General features: G+C 34.7%; 2 protein-coding genes across 7 annotated transcripts; one reads left to right on the forward strand and one right to left on the reverse strand.

Moving 5' to 3' along the window:
• Window positions 1-3263: 3263 nt before the first annotated feature.
• On the forward strand, window positions 3264-5278 carry LOC101250778 (large ribosomal subunit protein eL28z). Its single transcript, XM_004252320.5, has 4 exons — window positions 3264-3447; window positions 3535-3686; window positions 4030-4193; window positions 4980-5278. Exons 2-4 carry the CDS (start codon window positions 3539-3541, stop codon window positions 5097-5099), a joined length of 432 nt encoding a protein of 143 aa, XP_004252368.1. The 5' UTR covers window positions 3264-3447; window positions 3535-3538; the 3' UTR covers window positions 5100-5278.
• A 597-nt stretch (window positions 5279-5875) lies between these two features.
• LOC101251263 (small ribosomal subunit protein uS8my) lies at window positions 5876-16766 on the reverse strand. 6 transcript variants are annotated; one of them, XR_002026424.3, is made up of 5 exons: window positions 16555-16766; window positions 7646-7806; window positions 6603-6725; window positions 6199-6232; window positions 5876-6101 (listed from the first exon to the last, which is right to left on the reverse strand). XR_002026424.3 is itself a non-coding variant. In XM_069292662.1 (4 exons), the coding sequence occupies exons 1-3, from the start codon at window positions 16688-16690 to the stop codon at window positions 6627-6629; spliced, it is 396 nt and encodes a 131-aa protein (XP_069148763.1). In that variant the 5' UTR covers window positions 16691-16766; the 3' UTR covers window positions 5876-6104; window positions 6603-6626. The 6 variants fall into 6 exon arrangements, 2 of the variants coding, with proteins under 2 accessions (XP_069148763.1, XP_069148762.1); XR_002026425.3 differs by having other exon boundaries at window positions 5876-6104; XR_002026422.3 differs by having other exon boundaries at window positions 6199-6291.
• Between the last annotated feature and the right edge of the window lie 4043 nt (window positions 16767-20809).

Consider the following 20809-nt stretch of genomic DNA (forward strand, 5'->3'; position numbering starts at 1 on the left):
TCAAGGCATCAAGACATGAAGAAGAAGATCCAGTCCAAGCTAGAAGCATTAGCTCACCCTGAAATCCGGTGTAATTGAAGACTGGCTAGAATTGCGGTTGAGTTGAAGACGACGGCACGTTTGATGCACTCCACAAAGAACAAAGAAGAAAACATAAAAGTAGGGGGTCAGTACAAAACACGGGTACTGAGTAGATATCATCGACCAACTCAAAATAGAAAACAGTATACATCAAGTAATATCATAAATCAACTACAATACTCAACATGTAGCAACAATAAGCACTATAATCATTACCAAGTACCGCCAAGTTCACACATGAGGACTCAAACCTCAATACCATACTCATTTGGGAATTAGGTTCATTAGATTGAGTATGTTAACATCTTTCAAGATTGATTATCTTTATTCCTCTTGTGTCGGTACGTGACACTCCGCTCCCCTACTACTATGTGTCGGAACGTGACACTCCGATCCCCTAATTCTACGTGTCGGTTCGGGACACCCGATCCCCTAATTCTACGTGTCGGTTCTTGACACCCGATCCCCTAATTCTACGTGTCGATTCGTGACACCCGATCCCCCAATTCTACGTGTCGGTTCGTGACACCCGATCCCCTAATCTCATTCTATTAATTCATCAAGCCTTCTTTTATACCAAGGCATCATCAATCTCATTACTTTAGTTCATCAAGCCTTCTTTTATACCAAGGCATCATCAATCTCATTACTTTAGTTCATCAAGCCTTCTTTTATGCCAAGGCATCATCATTAACAAGAGATTTTCAAGATTTGGGATTCAATAGCTTCATCATGCTTATTTTATCACAATTACATAACCACATTCATGCAAGCATACAATTAAGCATATAGAAGGTTTACAATACTACCAATACATATCATTCGTTATTAAGAGTTTACTACGAATAGTATAAAAACCATAACCTACCTCCACCGAAGATTAGAAATCAAGCAAGCAAGTTTCCAAAGCTTTGTTCTTCTTCTCGTTTCTCCTCTTTCTCGTTCGATCCCCTCTCTCTCTCGCTTTCTGTTCTTTTCTTTTTTCTTATTCAAACCCTCTTTCTTTTACCCTAATTAGCATATAATTAAGAATAAAAGATGGCAATAATAACCCACTAATTTACTCAAGGTTACCTCTTTTAGCCCCCAAGTAATTGAGTTATTAATATTAAACCACTAACTTTATAATTATAAGCCGGAATAGTCAAAAACGTCCCTTAAAACATTAAAGAAATCCGACTCCGCCTGGGATTACGCAGCCTGTGACGGGCCGTCGTGCCTGCGACAGTCCGTCCTGCTGCTCCGTCACAGAGTTCAGAGACTCAATTCTCTGAAGAGTCTATGACGGTCCGTCACGCCTGTGACGGTCCGTCCTGTCATTCCGTTACGAAGTTCAGAGAGTCGATTTCAGTACCCATTTTTCAGAATTTCTAAGTGTTTTGAAACGAGGCCCCCTCGACGGTCCGTCGTGGGTTCCTTCATCTCAGCCTGTTTTTTCAGAAATAAAATCTGCTGCTCAAAATGGCTAAACAGGTCGTTACAGTCACTTTTTACCACAACTCTATCTTTCTTTTATTCTACTATTAGTTTAACTCTCTTCAATTTTAAAATTCTATCTAGATATTTTAGTACATTTCGAATAATGTGATAAACCTATTAGATTTCAAGATAATTAGTAGACATTATTTAGTTTTTTATCCAAATTCTAATTAAACTTTTTCAATTTTTCGAGAACTCTTATGCTTTCAAAATTATTATTTCTAGTTTTGAATTTATATATAAATAAGATAAATTAAATGATGATACCTTCAAAATTTTGATCTTTCTTAGAAAAAAATTAGTTTTGTTATCTATTACTCAACAAAATATAGAAAAAACATAATTTTGGAAAGTAAGAAATTTGACTAAATAAGAAGAAAAGAGAAAGAAAGGGCTCAACTTGATATGGGTGTGGAATCAAGTGAGGATGAGAGGTAGAAGAAATAAAGAAAGAAAATGGAGGGAGCTTAAAAGTTGGGGAAGAAGATGAATTAAAAGTCCCGTCAATGTTGAAGGAATATGCTTCAATTGAACATCGACCTTACAAAAAAGTGTATGAAGATTAAACACACTATAGAAAGGTACAACACGCCTATGAAAATACGTAACGACATGGGTGTGCGCCTATATGTTTAGTTGAAAGATGAATACTTAAATTGGAGTATATCCCTTGTGTGTTAGTATTTTCAAAGTGTAGCTATTTTTTTAAAAAAAATATGATAACAATATCATTATCCAAGTCCAATCTAATGTCATCCCTAATATCATTTGGAGTGTACTTCCTCTTGTGACTCCTCAATTTAGGTGCGATTATTCCTGCAATTAATCCACTTGTTGCACGACAATCTGAATGAACCCATACTTTAAAGTACATGTATGTTCAGAGTTAAGAACTCTAATTCTGAGCATCTTCGACTTGTTAATACTTGAGGTTTTCATCAACCATGTGCATTCTTTAGATTGGCATACAAGAGTATATACTCAAATTGGAGTATATCCCTTGTGTGTTAGTATTTACGATATTGATATTGTATATTCTGATTCTGGAGAAAATTCTATTGAAGGTGATGTGTTGCAACTTGAATACAATAAAAAAATTAAATGTTGTGAATCAATTTGCACTTCGAGACTTGTCCCAAAAATGTTTTTGAAAACACTAATTCGTATTGAATCGATAAATCAAACCAAACTGAATAGAATTTTATTTTTAATTAGATCTTTTTAGTTTTTTAGTTTGATTTGGGACTAATGATTTACTTTGTTTAGTTTTTGTTTGATTTCGGAGTAAAAAAAATAAAACAAAAAAATAGAAGAATTAAGTTGGAGTTCTTTTATTTATTTTTAGTTATTGTCTTCCATTAGGATTAAGTTTATATTTTATGTTTCAACATTATAATTGATATGCTTATAAGAATTGTATTTCAATATTACTTATGATTTATAACTATAATCATGTTATTAATTAATGACATAATCGAAAAAATCCAAACCCCAAAAAATAGCTAAAAAACAAATCAAAACCAAATATATTTTTGTTTGAAATAGATTACAATTTTTCAAAAATTAAAAATTAAAAAATTCAAATCAAATAATATAAAACCAAATACACACTCATACTTTATACCATGTATCAACACTCAACATCACTAAAAGTTAAAATTTCTAAATTATCTCTTATTTTTATTATTTTAACTTGTAAACAAATACTTAAGATTTTTTAATCTTAACCATCCACTCTATTCGAGGGTAATTTGGGTAATTGAGATTCTTCTCGTCCTACTAGGGTTTTAGGTGTCAATATATAAACAAAATTTTCCTTCGCATTGATCTTCTTCGTCTCTTTGCATTTCTTCTTCAGACCGTCAAAAGGCAAAACCCTAGAAACTGGTGAGTTCCAATTTTCTCTTTATCTGCACCCTTGTGATATTGTGCTGTGATATACTGCTTACTTGTTATTTTTTTTGCAATTGATAGAACAATGACAACAGTTCCAGGGCAATTAGTGTGGGAAATTGTGAAGAAGAACAATGCATTTTTGGTAAAGGAGTTCGGTAATGGTTCCGCAGGCGTTGTGTTTAGCAAAGAGCCTAACAATCTTTGCAATCTTCACTCTTACAAGCACTCTGGTTAGTTTTTTTATGGTGTTTTTAGATCTGGATTTTGTTTTCGTTCGATCATACCACTTCAAATTGTTCATTGTATTATTTGAAGCTTGCAAAGTGTTTTATGTTATTCCATATATGAGATTGTTCTAATCAAAAGTTCTAACTTGAAAAATCAAGTGTTATTTCTTAGTATTTGGTGACTGATCAATAAAACATTATCACAACAGCCGTTGTTGGTTAGCGGTGTCACTAAAATGTTTGTTGCTTTATATTCTCTAATATCTTTCAGGGAAACACTTTTAGAATGTTGGTTTGCCAAGCCTCAAGTTACCGTGTAATTGAGCTGTTTTTGTAATGACTGTAGGCCTAGCAAACAAGAAAACTGTAACTATCCAGGTTGGAGGCAAAGATCAATCTGTGTTGCTTGCTACAACAAAGACCAAGAAACAGAACAAGCCTTCAACTTTGCTGAACAAATCTGCAATGAAGAAGGAGTTCCGTCGCATGGCCAAGGCAGTAACAAACCAGGTAGGCATTCTACTTCTTTTTTACCACTGGACTGGAGCAAATATACTGTTTTCTTCGTTTGCTAATTTGGAAAATGAAATTGCTTGGCTTCTTTGTAACCTGACCTAAACACGTTATGATCTTAGTGTGCGAGTTATACTGGGTGAGGAAATTGTTAGTAATCAGTTGGCTATTGTTTGTTTTCTCCCTCAATGGTTATAGTGCTCTTGATGTTTTTCCACATTAATGAATATCTCAATAACACTACACAGTAACATCTCTAAGCTTTTTATATTACAAGCTAATGTTAATTGTCTTTCTAAGATGGTCAATTTCTATTTATGTGTATGGGCCTAATTCATTTTAAGTATTTTTCTAATCTAAAGATGGATTGAAATTTGATTCTATAAGGGTTGGTTATTAGGTTGAAAACTATTGCTTTTATATCGTAAGCTAAGCAAAATGTTAGTGTGATTACTGATAATGATTAGGTCAACCAATCCAAAACTAATAGCCCTCAAGAATCCAGAAGAATTAATAAATTCTGAAGAACTTCGAACTATTTTTGTCCTAATTGCAAATGTTTCATTTGTATCTGCATCTGCCTCATATTTTTCCTTCCAAGGATTCCTCACTGTTTTATATCGTTGCACTGTCTCCCTATGCATACTTTTATTTTATGCGTATTGTATTGCCTGAGTTATAAGGCTTTTACTTTAGTGATTTTTCAATAATCAACACCTTACGATAGAAACCTTGCAGTGATCTTTCTGACATGACATTCTTGGTTCAATTATTGGTCTTCAGGTTGCAGACAACTATTACAGGCCAGATCTGAAGAAGGCAGCCCTTGCAAGGTTGAGTGCCGTGAACAGAAGCCTCAGGGTTGCCAAGTCTGGCGTGAAGAAGAGGAACAGGCAGGCTTAGAGTTGCATTGTGTTTGCAATGACATTGTTGTTCCCTTGTCATTAAGTAACAAAGTTTTGATTTTCGATTTTATAGTTGAATTCTTTTTTCCAAAAGCTATTGGTAAGGGGCCTTGCCCCGTGCTTTTTCGGATTGAAGACTTTATGATCATTTAGAAAGGATCTGTTTAATTTGTGGAAGTGTGGTATATTGGATAGTCTTATGAGTGGTCGGTCACTTCCTTCGCCTTTTATTGCTGCATTCCTTTTTAATGGATGATCCTAATCCTAATTGAATTGTTGCTGAAATGGTAGGGGATTGTGGTATAGAAATATGTAAAATAAACGATATTTAGTGGAGTACAGCATTTATGTTTTGTGACACAGTTCCACTATTCGCGACCATTCACCTCACGAGCTAGTTTGGAATCGAAGTATCAGGAGCCAGCCACACTACCTTGTTGCGAGCCAGAGTTGTGTCAGCTTGTCACATGGCAGCTAGGGCATGACCAATTTAGGTGAGTGAGGTTGTGATGACTAGTAAAGGGACTAAAAAACTCGCTACTTCACAATGTGCTATGACATGTTGCTCTAAATGGTTGATATCATAATATGTGATACACTATCTCAATCAGCTAAAGTTGGACTTTGCTTTGTGCCAAGATTGATCTGCGTTGGAGTTTGAATGCATTACTGCTGCTACTATAATTCGAGTATTGACTATTGTATACTCAGGCTGACAGACAACAGTTGCCTAAATGCCAACGAAATTGAATTCTGCTTCTCAAAACAAGCACATTTTTCCTGAATAGATACTCTTTTTGTGATTTCTTAAATCTGGTTAAGCACCAGTTTGTCCTACAACTTTTGGCACTGTTCGCTCTTATGCATATCAAATTCCATAGCTAAGTCATCATAAAATACATAAACCAAAATTTTAGAGCTTTAGACGCCCGTCTTCTGTTGTAGTTGCAGCAACAGCATCAGTAATCAACATGATGACTAAAGCCTTTTACCCCTTAATCTGCTGAGATACAACATAGTCCAAAGCAGTTATTAAGAAAGAGAAAAATAGAAACTAGTATTGCTGAGAGCCAAAGTTATTTGGGGGATAGAAAGACCTGATATCCCTGGTTGTGTTGCAAGTGTCCATAGCTATAAAATTAATGGCAGTAACATATGTAAATCGAATCCAACATGTGGCAATACTGAAACTGTATGATATTTATGCCGATATTAGAGAATCAAAATAGAAAAAAATTATTTCTGGAAAGTTGAGAACAGAAATCTTTGACCCAAAGTAACAACCTATAGTGGAAGATTTGAGATAAAACACAAGTTCTCTAACTACAATAAAAAATGCCAAACAGATTAATATAGGGAAAACTAACATGAGATCTAGTTTTCTATCCTTATATGCCATATAGAGGACAGAGAACTAAGGCCTTGAAAAAGAAGTATGCTAGGAGCTAGTCACGGTGTAAAAAAACAAAGGACTTGCAAGAGTATCTTTATAGTCTCGAACCTTGAACTTTGACTGAAACTTGGTTCAATAAAAGTAGCCAATAACTTGACCACCCATATTTTGTCTCATTGCTTCTTCGTGATCCAGAACTCCATTTGGGGTTGTAATAACAACATAGCCCCACTGCATAAAAAAAAGATAATGGAAATGAGTTCTCTAAGTTTTAAATAGGAAAGGGAGGAATAGTGGACCTAAGTTGGATATTAAAGCATATATATTCAATATATATAAAAAAAAAACCCATGCTTTCCATTGCTTCATCGCGTCAAGCAACAGAGTGCTAGACTTTAATAACACTAGGAAACAGGGAAACTAGGAGAACAGACACTAGAATAAAGACCGACATATAGGTCCATAGGGATATTAACATGTATATACAATCAAAGGAATTGTAAGAACTGCCAAAAGAATATTGTTGGCTTGTACTTTGGTCCAAAGCCATTTTTAAGGCATCTGTTTCAGGATAATATGCAGAGCGAAGTGGAAAACCCACAAAAAGGTCTAAGACTTTAATTTTCAGAAATCTCAAAATGTAAAAAAAGAAGCCAAAATAGATTATAAAAAGAACCATCATTCCCATATAATTTTTCCCAATGTATCACAAATCAGTCCATATTGGTACATATAATCCTGAAAGCACTAGAATAAATTTAAACTGGGAAAAAGATCAGAAGCACGGAGGTTAGGGAAGACGTGCAAGTTATAGAAAGAAAACGCGTTTGAAAAGAGTTAGAACAAAGGGGTGATCGGGTCCAAATACAAATTCAGTCAGAAAAAAGATACAAGATCAAGAGGTTATCATATTAGCATTGGTGAATAATCCAAATTCACACCAAGAAAAGATACAGAATGTCAATACGAAGTACATCATAACAAAGACAGAGATCTCAGAACTAAGAATTCATTAAACAAGATCATAACAAAGACAGAGATCTCAGAACTAAGAACTCATTAAACAAGACGTCAGTTAACGTTCCATGTTTCTATATCTGATAAAAATCATGTCGAATGAGAAAAAAAAGAATTAGAGGGAGTACACAAACCTGACGAGTTGGTAATGTACGTGTCTTGTAGTTCTCCATGCTTGCAGCCTTGATGTCTTGTCTGTAGGTGAGAGCACGACAATCGTTAATTCTTCCAAGCAATTGAACAGTTATCTTACCAACTCTATGAGGATCATGCACTTCAAAGTCTTTGATATAACCTGAAAAAACAGTTAAAGTTTAAGCAGCATGCAAAGCTTCATAACTTCATCAACTAGAAAGCATATTTTTTAATCACGCATGAGAAGTACCTCATTGTCCAACACACGACAACCAAAATATAGTTTCAGACTTTCAAGGTTGAGTGCCAGTAAGAATCCACAAGCAGATTAATGCAAAACAAACCAAGTTATCCCCCATGTAGTCAAAAAATCTAAACAGAAAAATTATTTGGAGGCTTAATAACCAGAAGAACTAGAGACTTAGTAAACAGAAGAACTAGGAAAGTAAGGGTTCCTAAATAACAACAAACAAAATTCTCTCTCCAACGGTCAATAACGGATAACTTCGACGGAGCTCAGGGATGAACTTCAACTTTAATCGCTCTGCTTCGACGGCAAACAGACCGCCAGATCCACCAGACTTTACCAACTTCCTCCCTCTTGCTACAAACTCCCAAACCTTTAACAACATCAATAAGACCCATTTTAACCAGAACCAAATTCCCACTACTGGTAATATGCTCTATAAAGGTGCTTTGGGAGGTAGAGCTCAGGGATATGAGAAAAACAAGATTGAACTCCAACCAAGGAAGCATGAGATCCTCAAGGGGAAACCAGTGATCACTTTCACTAAGGAAGAACACAATATGCTTGCGAAGACATGCAGGTGGACGCTGATAGGGAAGTTCAAACGAAGCAGACCCCAAAACCGGGCTGACTATGCCAAAATTGTCCCGACAAAAGGGCATGTTAAAATTGGGGCAAAGGATAGTAAACATGTCTTCATAGATGTGGGAAACGAAGAAGACTACAGCACCATAGTTTCTTTCAATTTCATCCAGCTGGGAGAAGATAACAATACGGCAATTCAAATATGGACCACTGATTTTAACCCTAATGCTTCATCTACACTTGCTCCAGTGTGGATTAATCTTCCCGACCTCCCGTGGCATTATTACAGAAGGGCCGCCTTGTGTCGTATAGTTGAACCGATTGGTAACCTCATTATATTGGACAGCTACCCATTCCAAGACTCGACCAACCACGGCCAAACTCAGTGTGGAAATCGATCTTTTGAAACCTCTGCACATCAATATTCAAGTGGTCATAAAGTATTCTGACGGACAAGTCGGTACCTTTAACCAAAAGATTAAATATGAAACGCTGGCCATCTTTTGTCAATTTTGCAAACTCAAGGAGAAAACCAAATTAACAGCTAAGCCAACTCCGAGAAACTCCAAAGCCAATTGGAAATCAGAAAGGAGTCAAACCAACAAAGGGAAATGCAAGATATGCAGGAGGAAGGCACAACATCAAGGAGCAACCGGCAGGGGCCTGCACAACAGGAGAAAGACCAGAGGGTGATGAACATTGCTGTAAACATGGAGGATATAGAAAATATAAGAACTGAAGCATGGCAGAATGTGGAAAAAAAGAACAATAAGGGCAAAATCAATGGCAAGAGACATGTATCATCAATGTTCATAGGCGAGAATGTGGAAAAAGAAGATAATACAGGGGTGAACATATGTGATAAACAAAATATCAACGACTTCAACCAACTAACTGACTTAGACATGGAGGTGAATATGTACATAAAGGAAGGACTGGAGTAGGACAAAACCGAAACAAGTTGTAGACCACATCTTCTGAAGCTGAGAATACTAGATGGGACAAAGCTCAAGCTAATAAGACAAAAGAATGACAAAGCAAGAAGACTGTAAGACAACCTCAGAATCAGACACTCCATAAAGGATAACCAGACCTCTAAAGAGAATGTGGTGCAACATGCTCAAGAAAATGTTGAATGCTCAACACCCAATGAGGGCAATCCCATAAAAATCTCCTTGGCAAAAAGCAAAGGTTTGGAAGCAAAATCACCATACCTACTGGAGTGATTTTGGAAGGAGAAGGGCAGCATAATAAAGTTGATAAGAACGTAGCCTGGATCCCTATCAACCAACCTAGGGGGATCAACAACACGGATGATGATAATATAAGAAAAGAGGTGTTAGAAACAGATCCATCAAAGGAACAACACAACAAAAATAGACCTCAGAATCAGATCATGACCCTAGGGGACAAGCCCAAAGAACCACAAGAGATGACTAAGAAATACCATGGAGATGATATGGTCTATTTCTGATGATGAACTTACAAGAGGAAGCACCAGTAGGAAGCAAGCCGACGTGAATCAAGTGCAACATAAATAGGAGTTCGGAGCCAAAAGGGCAATAAATTTGTCAAAGTTCCTAAAGGGCAACAAAATTGATTTTAGAACCAAAAGGCATCATATTAACGCTTAAAATAACGCTGTCTAAATCAAGTTGAATTCAGAAAGGTGTGCTTTCCCATGCGCCTTACAAGGCGCAGCCGCCTTTCGTCTTGTAAGTGTGTGTGTAAGGCGCACGGAATTCGCGCTTTCCTTTAAATTAAACAAAATATTGCTCGTTTTTTATTAAGTTTAATCTTATGGGAGAAAGTGCCAGGGTCATGCACCGTACAAGGTTGCCATGCCCTGCGCCTCTCTCATAATTTCTTTGTTTTTTTTTTTCAAATTTTATTTCATTCTGATTTTTGAAGTAAGATTTTATAATAAGAGAATTTTATAACGTTTATATAACATCCCAAATTTAATATATAAAATGTTATCTAAACATTATAAAATTCTCTTATTATTTATTATTTTCAGTCCCAATTTTCATGCAGTGTTGAATCAAATCAACACTGCAAATTTTCACGTGGGAGGTGTGCATAAGTTTCAAATAAAATTTTTAAGAAGTTTGTTTTTATTTTTTTCATAACTTTTTATTTTAAAGTAGGGTATACCAAATTATCAATATTTTGAATCAAATTCTATGATTCTAAACTCTTATTTATATTTAAAGTTATAAACTTATTACTTGTAGAATTATGTTATTAATTTATATAATATTTGTCTTAATAAAATGATACTTTATCAAACTTGAATTGATAAAATCTTATTTAAAAAATCGGAATGAAATAAAATTTGAAAAAAAACCCAAATAAATTAAATAAGAGAGGCATAGTGCATGTCAGCCTTGTAAGGTGCATGACCCTAACGCCTTCTCCCATAAGATTAAATTTAATTAAAAATGGGCAAATTTTTTTTTAATTTAAAGGAAGGCGCGAATTTCGTGCGCCTTACACACACACTTACAAGACGAAAGGTGGTTGCGCCTTGTAAGGCACATGGAAAAGCGTGCCTTGATGAATTCAACTTGATTTGGACGGCGTTATTTTGAGCATTAAAATGTTGTCTTTTTGGTTCTAAAATACATTTTGTTGCCCTTTAGGAACTTTTGACAAATTTTCTTGCCCTTTTGGCTCCGAACTCAGTAAAATATCCCAATACAAGTATACAACAATCTATCCCCAAGAAATCAAGACCAAGTTAGAAGAAGTCAATTCTCAGTAATTCGACTCAGCTACCCTCTATGGGGGAGCAAAACAACCCCAATCCTACTGTTTCCAATGGTTAAAATCATTTCTTGGAATATCAGAGGTATATGGTCAAAAGGATCTATCAAGAGACTCCAAACTCTAGAAAACCAATATCATGATCCTCTTATTTGCCTCCAATAACCAAATGTATACAATAGTAAGTTTGACAAGTTTAAAAGGAAAATGGGCATGAACGAAGCTTTCTACAATTGTTTTAACAAAATTTGGCTCATGTGGACCAACGACATTAACATTACCATTCTCCAAGATAAGGAACAACATGTCCATATTAAAGTGGATCATAACAGTTGCTCATCTTTTGATCTCTCTGTTGTTTATGCAAAATGCTCGGAGGTTCTAAGGAGAGAATTGTGGGATGATCTTATAACTATGGCAGCCAATATCCATGATCCGTGGGGAGTCATTGCGATACTAACGTTATTTCTACCAAAGAGGAAAAAATTGGAGGTAGACCTCACAGGTTGGAGGAAAGCATGGATTTTATTGATTGTTTAAATGACTGTGAGCTACAGGATGTTGGTTTCACAGGTTTGAAAGTTACGTGGGGCGATCATAGGGACCCTCTCCACACCATATGGAAGAGATTCAATATGTTGCCTACAATGATAGTTGGTTTGACATTCTTATTAACACATCTGTTATCACCTCTCTAGAACCTACTCGGATCATGCTCCTCTGCTTGTAGATCTAATGCAAGATCACTCTCAAGGTATTACGTATTTCAAGTTTGAAGAACTTTTGGGCCGACCACCCTAATTTTCTTCAGACTGTTCAGAACAATTGGAATATTACCATCAAGGGCAACCCTCTTACATTCTTCAACGGAAAATCAAGATCACCACTAAAACTCTTAGTGGATAGTCAAGAGAGACATTTGGGGACATCTATGAAGAACCTAAAAGGTTGGAAAACCTTATCAGCGACTTGGAGGAGAAATGTATTACTGATAATTCTCTTGAGAACAGATGTGAACTCTCCAAGCATAAAGTTATTTTTACTAGATAACTTAAATTCAAGATTCCATTCTAAGACAAAAGGCAAGAGTTACATGGTTCAATGAAGGAGATGCTAACACAACCTATTTCCATGTTACCATTAAAGATAAAAGAAGGAAGTTGAATATTAGAAGAATCCAAAATGATAATAATAACTGGCTGAAGACACTGATGTTATAGGAAATGGAGCAGTGAACTTATATCAGAACCTGTTTGCTCAAGATTCTACCAATACTAATTTCAATGCCCTAGATTGTGTATATAGTTGCATCACGGAGGAAGATAACCTTATAATTAATGCCATCCCAGAGCGGAAGGAAGTGACAGATATTGTTAACTCTATGGATCCCAACATTTCGCTTGGTCTGATGGATTGAGTGGAATGTTCTACCGTAAGGTTGGAGTATTATTTCATTCGATGTTCATAATGCTATTATAAAAAAATTAAAGGAGCATGTTCACCAAGTTCTATACGCACACCTGCATTGTTATGGTTCCCAAGATTGATCACCCCCAAAGCTTTTCAGATCTTAGACCTATTATCCGTTGTAATGTGTTCTCTAAAATTAATTCCAAAATTCTTAACAATAGACTTTGTAGTATCCTTCCTAGGATCATCTCCAAGAACCAAAGTGGGTTCAGAAAAGTGAGATCTATCTTGAAAAACATCTTGCTGGCTTAAGAAATCATCAGTGATATCAACAAACCTAAAAGGGGTGGCAATGTGGTGATGAAACACGACATGACAAAAGCATATGATAGAGTGTCTTAGGAATATTTGAAGAGGACCCTCATAAAACTAGGGTTTGGAGAACAGTGGGTCAACCTGGTCTATAATTACATATCTCACAATTGGTCAATTGTGACTCTGTTCTAGTTAATGGGAAAAGACATGGATTCTTTCCGTCAGAGAGAAGTTTAAGACAAGAGGATCCACTCTCACCATCTTTTTTTTCCCTTAGTGCAGAATTTCTTTTAACATTGATGAATGATCTGTACAATTCTGCTGGGTACACCTCTTTTTATATAAATACTCGTTGTCCTAATGTCAATATCTTTCCTTTGCAGACAATACTATTCTTCTCTGCAATGGAAGCATAAAAAGCATAAGATGGGTCCTCAACACCCTAGCCATTTATGAAAAGGTTACTAGGCAGCTCATTAACAAATATAAAAGTTGCATCTCGATAAGCCCCAACACCAAGCAAGTCGTTATCAACAGAATGAGCAAAATCACAAGGATGAGACACCAAAAATTCCCCATTAGATACTTAGGGTGTTCTCTAACCACATGGAAGAAAAAATAGAGTATTATTCCGACATTGTGAACATCATTGGTAAAATCAGGGTTGGCATACTAAACTAATTTAAATGGGAGGTAGAGCAATCCTCATTAGACATGTGCTCCTGGCACTTCCTATCCATCTCTTGGCGGCTGTTAACCCCCCCGAAAGGTACATTGGATCTTATAAAAAATCCATGAGCAAATTCTGGAAAATTCTGGTCAAAGCAGGAAAATTCTGGAAAATACCACTGTGCACCATGAAAAAGTCTCTGTTATCCTTATATTAAAAGAGGAGATAGCTTTAGAAGCATCGCCGATACTAGCAAAGCTTTTAGAGCTAAAAGTGGTGGAATATCACAACTTCTAAACTCCCTTTGGAGCTCTTTTATGTTAGCCGTATGCTGTCATAATTCTCACCCTTCGAAATACTTAATGGAGAAATGGACATTCCTAGAATTGGAAAGCTATTTGCGACATCAAAGACGAGATGGAGTCTCATATAGAGTGGAAGATTGCCAAAGGAGATGTCTCACTTTGGTATGATACGTGGTGTTCATGGGGCCTATCTACAGGCTCATGCCACTGGATTTGACCTCTGCAGACATAAATCTTAGAGAAGTCCTCGACAGAAGAACTTGGAATTGGGATATCCTCACCTCCCATCCTACTAATGAGATCAAGGACAAACTCTACTAAACAGGTATTACGTTGTATGAAAATAAGGACAGGGTCATCTGGAAACTTTCCAACTCGGGGCAATTCTCCTCTGCATCTACTTGGGATAACTTGAGGCAAATAGAAGAAGTCAACAACTTCTATGGCAAACTTTGGAGGAAAGAAATTCCTTTTAAAATGGCTTTTCTAGTGTGGAGAGTCATTAACAATAAGCTCTCAACTGATGATAGAGTGGCATGGATGGACATTGCCATTGAACCCAATTGCTAATGTTACACCACTTCACATGCAAGAACTAATTTAGAAGATGTGCAACACATCTTTTGTCAAGGTGACTTTGCTAAGAGTATCTATAGACACTTTGCGGGCCCGCTGGGCATACAATAATCTCAAAATGATTCTTCTTAGTTGGTGGAATCACAAATCCATCAATCTTATCCTGACTTCTTTGTTAAAAATCTTCCTCAATTATTTGCTGGGAACTTTGGAAATCAAGATGTTATAAGTTTGAAGGAACTAGACCCTCTAGATGCAGAACCAACTCTAATATTGTTAATTTCATTTTGCACGTCCAGAAACAATTCAATAAAATAAATATTGGGGGTTACCCTTTGGCCAGTGGTTTGGGCTTGGGACTTCCATACTGGAGGTCTCAAGTTCGAAACTCCTTGCCAGTGAAAGCAAGGGATTTGTCTCTTGAGTTGAGCTCGTCGCACCGGGCTTGCCTAATGCGGTTACCGATGCTACGTGGTCTGTGAGCTATTGCATAGAAGCGGGGGTTTTACTCTGTGCGCACCAAAAGGGTAGCGGCTGCGGGTTTCCTTTATCATAAAAAAAATAAATATTGGGGGAATTTGGAGGAGCATATGCAAAGCTAGCGAAGCAAATATTAAACAAATAACTAGCATACCGATAACATGGATCATACCCCCTCCGCTAAGAGTAAAACTAAACAGTGATGGTAGTTGTTGTAATGGCCAAAGTAGAGGTGAGGGAATTATAAGAGACCAAGAGGGAGACTTCATCTTTGCCTACTCCATTCCCCTTGGCAATGGCACGAGCAACACGGCGGAAGCGGAAACGTTATTGTATGGTCTTCAATGGTGCGCTAGAAAAGGCTTGGAGATAGTCATAGGAGAAACAAACTCCTTACTTTTAACCAAAAGTGTAAAAAGAGAGTGGAAACCTCCTTGGAAAATCAGCAACCAAGTGCGGGAGATTCAGAAGATAATTGAAGACCATAAATTTAACACTGTCCATTGTTTTGGAGAGACTAAGATGCATTAACCTCGCTAAGTCACAGCCCACAGGCTTGAGGGAATCAAGTTCGTCCCCTCTTCTCTAATCTCCTCAGCAACATTCGAGGGTTAATCAATATGGACAAATGGAATCTCCCATCTCATTTTGTGTATGATCCACCATGAATTGTTTCTATAATTTCCCTAGTTTGTTAGTCTCTAGAGCTCTAGTCTCTTCTCAATGACCATGTACAAATTTTGGAATGCCAAACTCAAAATTGTAACTACTTGCACATCAATGATCAAAGGAGACCTTTAATTTGAAAAAAAAAGCAGAAGAACTAGCAGTCAGCTTTTAAATACTATCCCTCCTATCCCATTCTACATAACACTGTTACTATTTGGAGAATTTAAAAATATCTTCGTATATGATCACAAGTTTTTCCTGAAATGCTTAGTATGTATAATTTTAAATTTTCGATATGTAAACTCAATTATAATGATTCATAAATTGATATTCCATTCATTCTAAACATCACATACTTTAACCTCTGATTCAGATCCCGGTTCTTTTAAGAGTGGGGGCATAAGGAATAACAAAAATAAAATTGACTCCATCAGTCATGAGAAATCATTCTGCAACGAATTACACCATCAAGGAAAGCTCAAAAAATATAAATTGAGGCATTGGATGACTAACACAGTGGAGACGAGTTGAGATGGCTGGACGTGCACTCTCAAAGTTGGAAAGTTTTACTTATGGAAACAACAGAAAATTGTTGCTCTTTGCTTAGAATTTTTTTTCTCAAACATTTACAAATACTTCCAAGTTCTAATTGTACAGACTGATATTAATAGCATGTAATTCTAAAATAGGTAAAAAAAGAAAAACAAATTAGAAGAAAGACCGAATTCATCCAGAAAATTAGAGTGCTTTAAAAGCAAAGTGCTCTTCTTAATCATTGTACAATGAAATTACTCCACCATTAGAAGCTCATACAACATAAATTTGTAAAATTTTCTCTTATTGCAACTGTAATAGGAGATGTGGTTCATAGTTAGTACTAACCTCGATATTTCATAATTTGCAGAAAATTAGCAATGACATTGGAGACAGGTTGGAGCTGAGTTGAAGCAAAGCCTCTCTTTTCAGCATTCACAATTGTACGCAATGCATCGTTCAATATTCGCCGGCCCATTTCCATGGCGTACTGATTCTTCTCCGAAGTTGCAAACTGATGAGAAGTGTATTATTTGGGCCGTCGTGGAAATGGATAGCAACAAAATACAACATTAATATCATATTAAATATTATAGTTACTATTAAGGAAAATTTTAATTCATAACTATAATTTCGCCCAATTTTGCGAATGATATAATTTACTAGATTTGTATAATTTAATATTTATATAATTTAGCTTTTAATTGTATAAATTTGAAACTATATGGTTTACGAAAAATTTATAGTAAATTACTTTATTTATGTATTGACAATTGAAATATACAAACGAAGTTTATGACATTTTTTGGTGACCTAAATTCAAAAAATGATTGAAGAGAAAAAAAAGAAGACCAAAAAAATTAAAAAGAAAAAGAGAAATAGAAGTAAAAGATATAACATATTTTTAAAACAATAAATTAGAAACTTAATATTAAAAGGGAAAATTATTTTCAAAGTTTTAAGTTTCAAAAAAAAATTGTCTTTCATTTTTTTGAAAACCTCAGCATATAAGGTGACATTAATTTCATTAGAGATAATAGGAGAGTTTGCGAATTCAAATATAAATTAAACGGGGATGAGGGTTGGCCATTTTCTCATTTTTAATTTTAAAATTAGTCGAAATTATAAGTATCTGAAAAACTTCATTTTTCATAATTAAGTAAGCTTTTTAACTGCCTTGTGGTTTGTATTTTTTTACACTAAATGAAAAATCAAAAATATTTTTTATATGCTTTGAAATGTTCAGATTAACTTCAATTTTTGTAAAAAGAAATATATAAAATTATATATAACTTTTAACTATAAAATATATATTTAAAAAAAATATTTTATAAAATATTGTATTAATAAAAAGAGAAAATTGTATATAATAGCAAAATAATTACCTAAATTAAATGGAATAGCTAGGGTTTGATTTAATTGTGCTCCATAGCAAACATTAGCTAAAATTTGTCAGCGTCTCTCTCCCAAAAATCTCGCTCGCCACTCTCCATTCTCGCTCGCCTCTCTCGCTTTATACACAGAAGTGTATAATTCTGTTTCTGTTTTGTATAAAGCGAGAGAAAATTGTATATACACATGCAAAAATGTATATCTTCGTGTTATACACTTAATTATACAATTTACAAACATTTTACTTCAAATATTGTAGAGAAAAAGGCCAACGAATTATACAATTGCGAATTATACAATTGCAGTGAAATACAATTTTCTCTAGCTTTATACAACAGAAGTATATATTTTGTGTTTCTGTTTTTGCATAAAGCGAGAAAAACATATATCTTCTTGTTATACTCTTATAATTATGATATATACATACATTTTAATTTGATTCAACTGTATGCAAAATAAATTATACAATTGCAGCGAAATAGGCTAACGAATTATACAATTTAGGCCAGCGAATTATACAATTGTATATGTACAGCAAATTATACAATTTTATGTTTGATATGGAGCGCAATTATGCAAAGTTTGTTATAGCGTACAAATATAAATTTTTTGTTTGCTATATGTGAAAGTTGCCCTTATTTGTATATGTTCTAAAGTAGGGCAAATCTTTATAAGTGAACAACTTGTGTTTGTCAAATTATAATTTACCATTGAATGACTTATTAATGGTCGTCGTCAACGTCTTAGTTAGGTAGTCATTCATAATTTATGACAATATAGAGCTTACTCATTATTAAGAGTTCGACAAATTCCATCTTGATCAATCTTATATGTAGCTCTACAAGAATTTTATATATACCTAGTGTTCTTCCAACCATTTTTGCATATGTCCAAAGTACGATAAGTAACTTGTCAATTACTATACTTCTCTTATCAAAGCAAACTAACATTTCAATGATATCCCTTGTGGCAATATAGTGTATCTACGAACTCAAACTATAACTTGTAGATTGAATATCGTACCGTAGATTGAGTTTCTAAAATAAAACAAAATAATTTTATAAGCAAATTTCCATGGACCCAATATGTTGGTCATGGATTAATCCACAGACCGTAAATTGAAAACCTGAAATGATTTATAGAAGCTCATGAATTTTGTGGATGGAATACGCATTCATAGATCAAACCACAGACTGTTGTTTGCCCTTATGGAATGTTTAATAAATTTTTAGTAGGATTTTTTTTTTTTGTATTTTCTCACTAATCCTAAATCATAATATTTTAACTTCTATTACAAGAGTATGTTTTATAAAATACTCAGTTTTTTTTTTTTGGGGGGAGGAGGGAAATGCACAAGTATCCTCTTAATTTATGTCCATCTCAGAAACACACTTATATTATATTAAGGTTCTATTATCCGCTGAACTTATTTTATAAATAATTTTCTACCCTTTTTGGACTACGCTGCACTATCTTGTGGGTCCAGCGCATATTTACATTTTTTTTCAAGCTAGTACCACATAGGTCTAAAAGAGGTAGAAAATTATTTATAAAATAAGTTCAGGGGCAATAGGACCTTAGTATAGTATAAGTGCATCTCTGTGATTTATAGATTAGAGATTACTTATGCATTTCCCTTTTTTTCCTATGTTCTCAACTCCCCAAACTCAGAAGCAAATCACAAGGAAAACATAAAGTTGAGATGTCAAAGTTTCCGAGCAAGTTTTGCTTTTGAGCTTTATTCTCTCAAGTATGTAGAATTTCATTGAAAAATGTTTTTCATCCTTATGTCCAAAACTCCTAAATTTTAATGAGGGTTTATAACCTAGTTTCAACTTCACTACTCTTATCAATCGATTAGCACAATTTCTTGAAGTATTTATTTATGTTTATGATATTCTCGACAATGATATTTCCTTTTTATGCTTAACAAGGTTTTTCATTCTCATTCTTATTACTTTGATGTAGTTTTTATATTTCATGAAGCATGTGTCTCAAATTTTTTGAATGAATATGCTATTATATAAGTTCATTTTGACAAAACACAAGATATGCACAAACATTATATTTTCTTTTACATCATTGAAGTTGTGAACTTAAGTGAAAGATATCTTTTAGAAAGAGATTTCAACATATTATTAGAAAGATTTGAGTCTTATCTAGCACTTTGTTCAAATAGACATATAGTATTTTTTTTAATCAAATTATGAGCATATCATATATATATATTATTTTAGAATGATTATTTAACATCGAGAGGATGCAGATTTAGAAAATTCAAGTCTCATGACTTCATCCCACCTTAGGGTTTGAGTATGTCGTTTTGATGGTCAATTTTGTTGGAATTTATGCAGTTTTGATAATTGACAAAGAAAAAAGAAATATATCAATCAACATGATTCAAAGGTACACTATCACGAACTGTTGAATTCGAGAAAGCTTCTAAAATGAATAAAGACAAGAGTGCAGAAATAAAGGAATGGATAATGTTAATTTCGTGAGAACCCCCAAGAAAATAAACATTTGATGAATCAAAGAGAAATAATCAATGAGTTTGATTTGAAGAATGAGTCTAAAGAGACAAGTAGTTTTAATTGAAGGAGTCTCACTTAAAGTAGAATTCTTAAAGTTACTGTTGAATTGAAGTGTTGGAGTTCAACTACAATACAACAGAACCAATTAATGTAATTTGAAAAAGAAGTCCAAAGAAGGTAGGAGTTTGAATTGAAGAAGGAGTCTTATTTGAAGTAGAACTCTAAGTCAATAAGGAGATGAAATGAACAATAACTCTATGATAAATTGTGCTTAAAAAAAGTGAAGACGTTCAGAATACTTGTGCACTTACAGAGCAAAAGTGCAATTGAGAAATTCACTTTGAGAAATTCACTTCGCAAGTGCTACCAGCGAACTGAAGGAACATATTGAAGAACCTGATCCTTTACAGAGTTTATGTGTTAGTAGTTTTTTCTTATTGAATGAGTCTTGATGTAATCTTATTACAGTAAGTTATAAACTGAATTAGGAATGTTTTCTTCAGGTTGTAATAACTTGAAGAGTTGGGAACACATACCTTGAGAGGTTTGTGTTGAAGGTTAGGAATTAGAGTTAGTTCTACGATTACAGGAGTTGTAGTCCAAATCCATAACTTGAAGTTAAGTTAGGTTGCAAAGTTTGTAATTTATCTTTTGTAGAGGCTCGTAGTTTATTTAGT

Source organism: Solanum lycopersicum, chromosome 12 (assembly GCF_036512215.1).
Source record: "Solanum lycopersicum chromosome 12, SLM_r2.1".
NCBI classification, from domain to species: Eukaryota; Viridiplantae; Streptophyta; class Magnoliopsida; order Solanales; family Solanaceae; genus Solanum; species Solanum lycopersicum.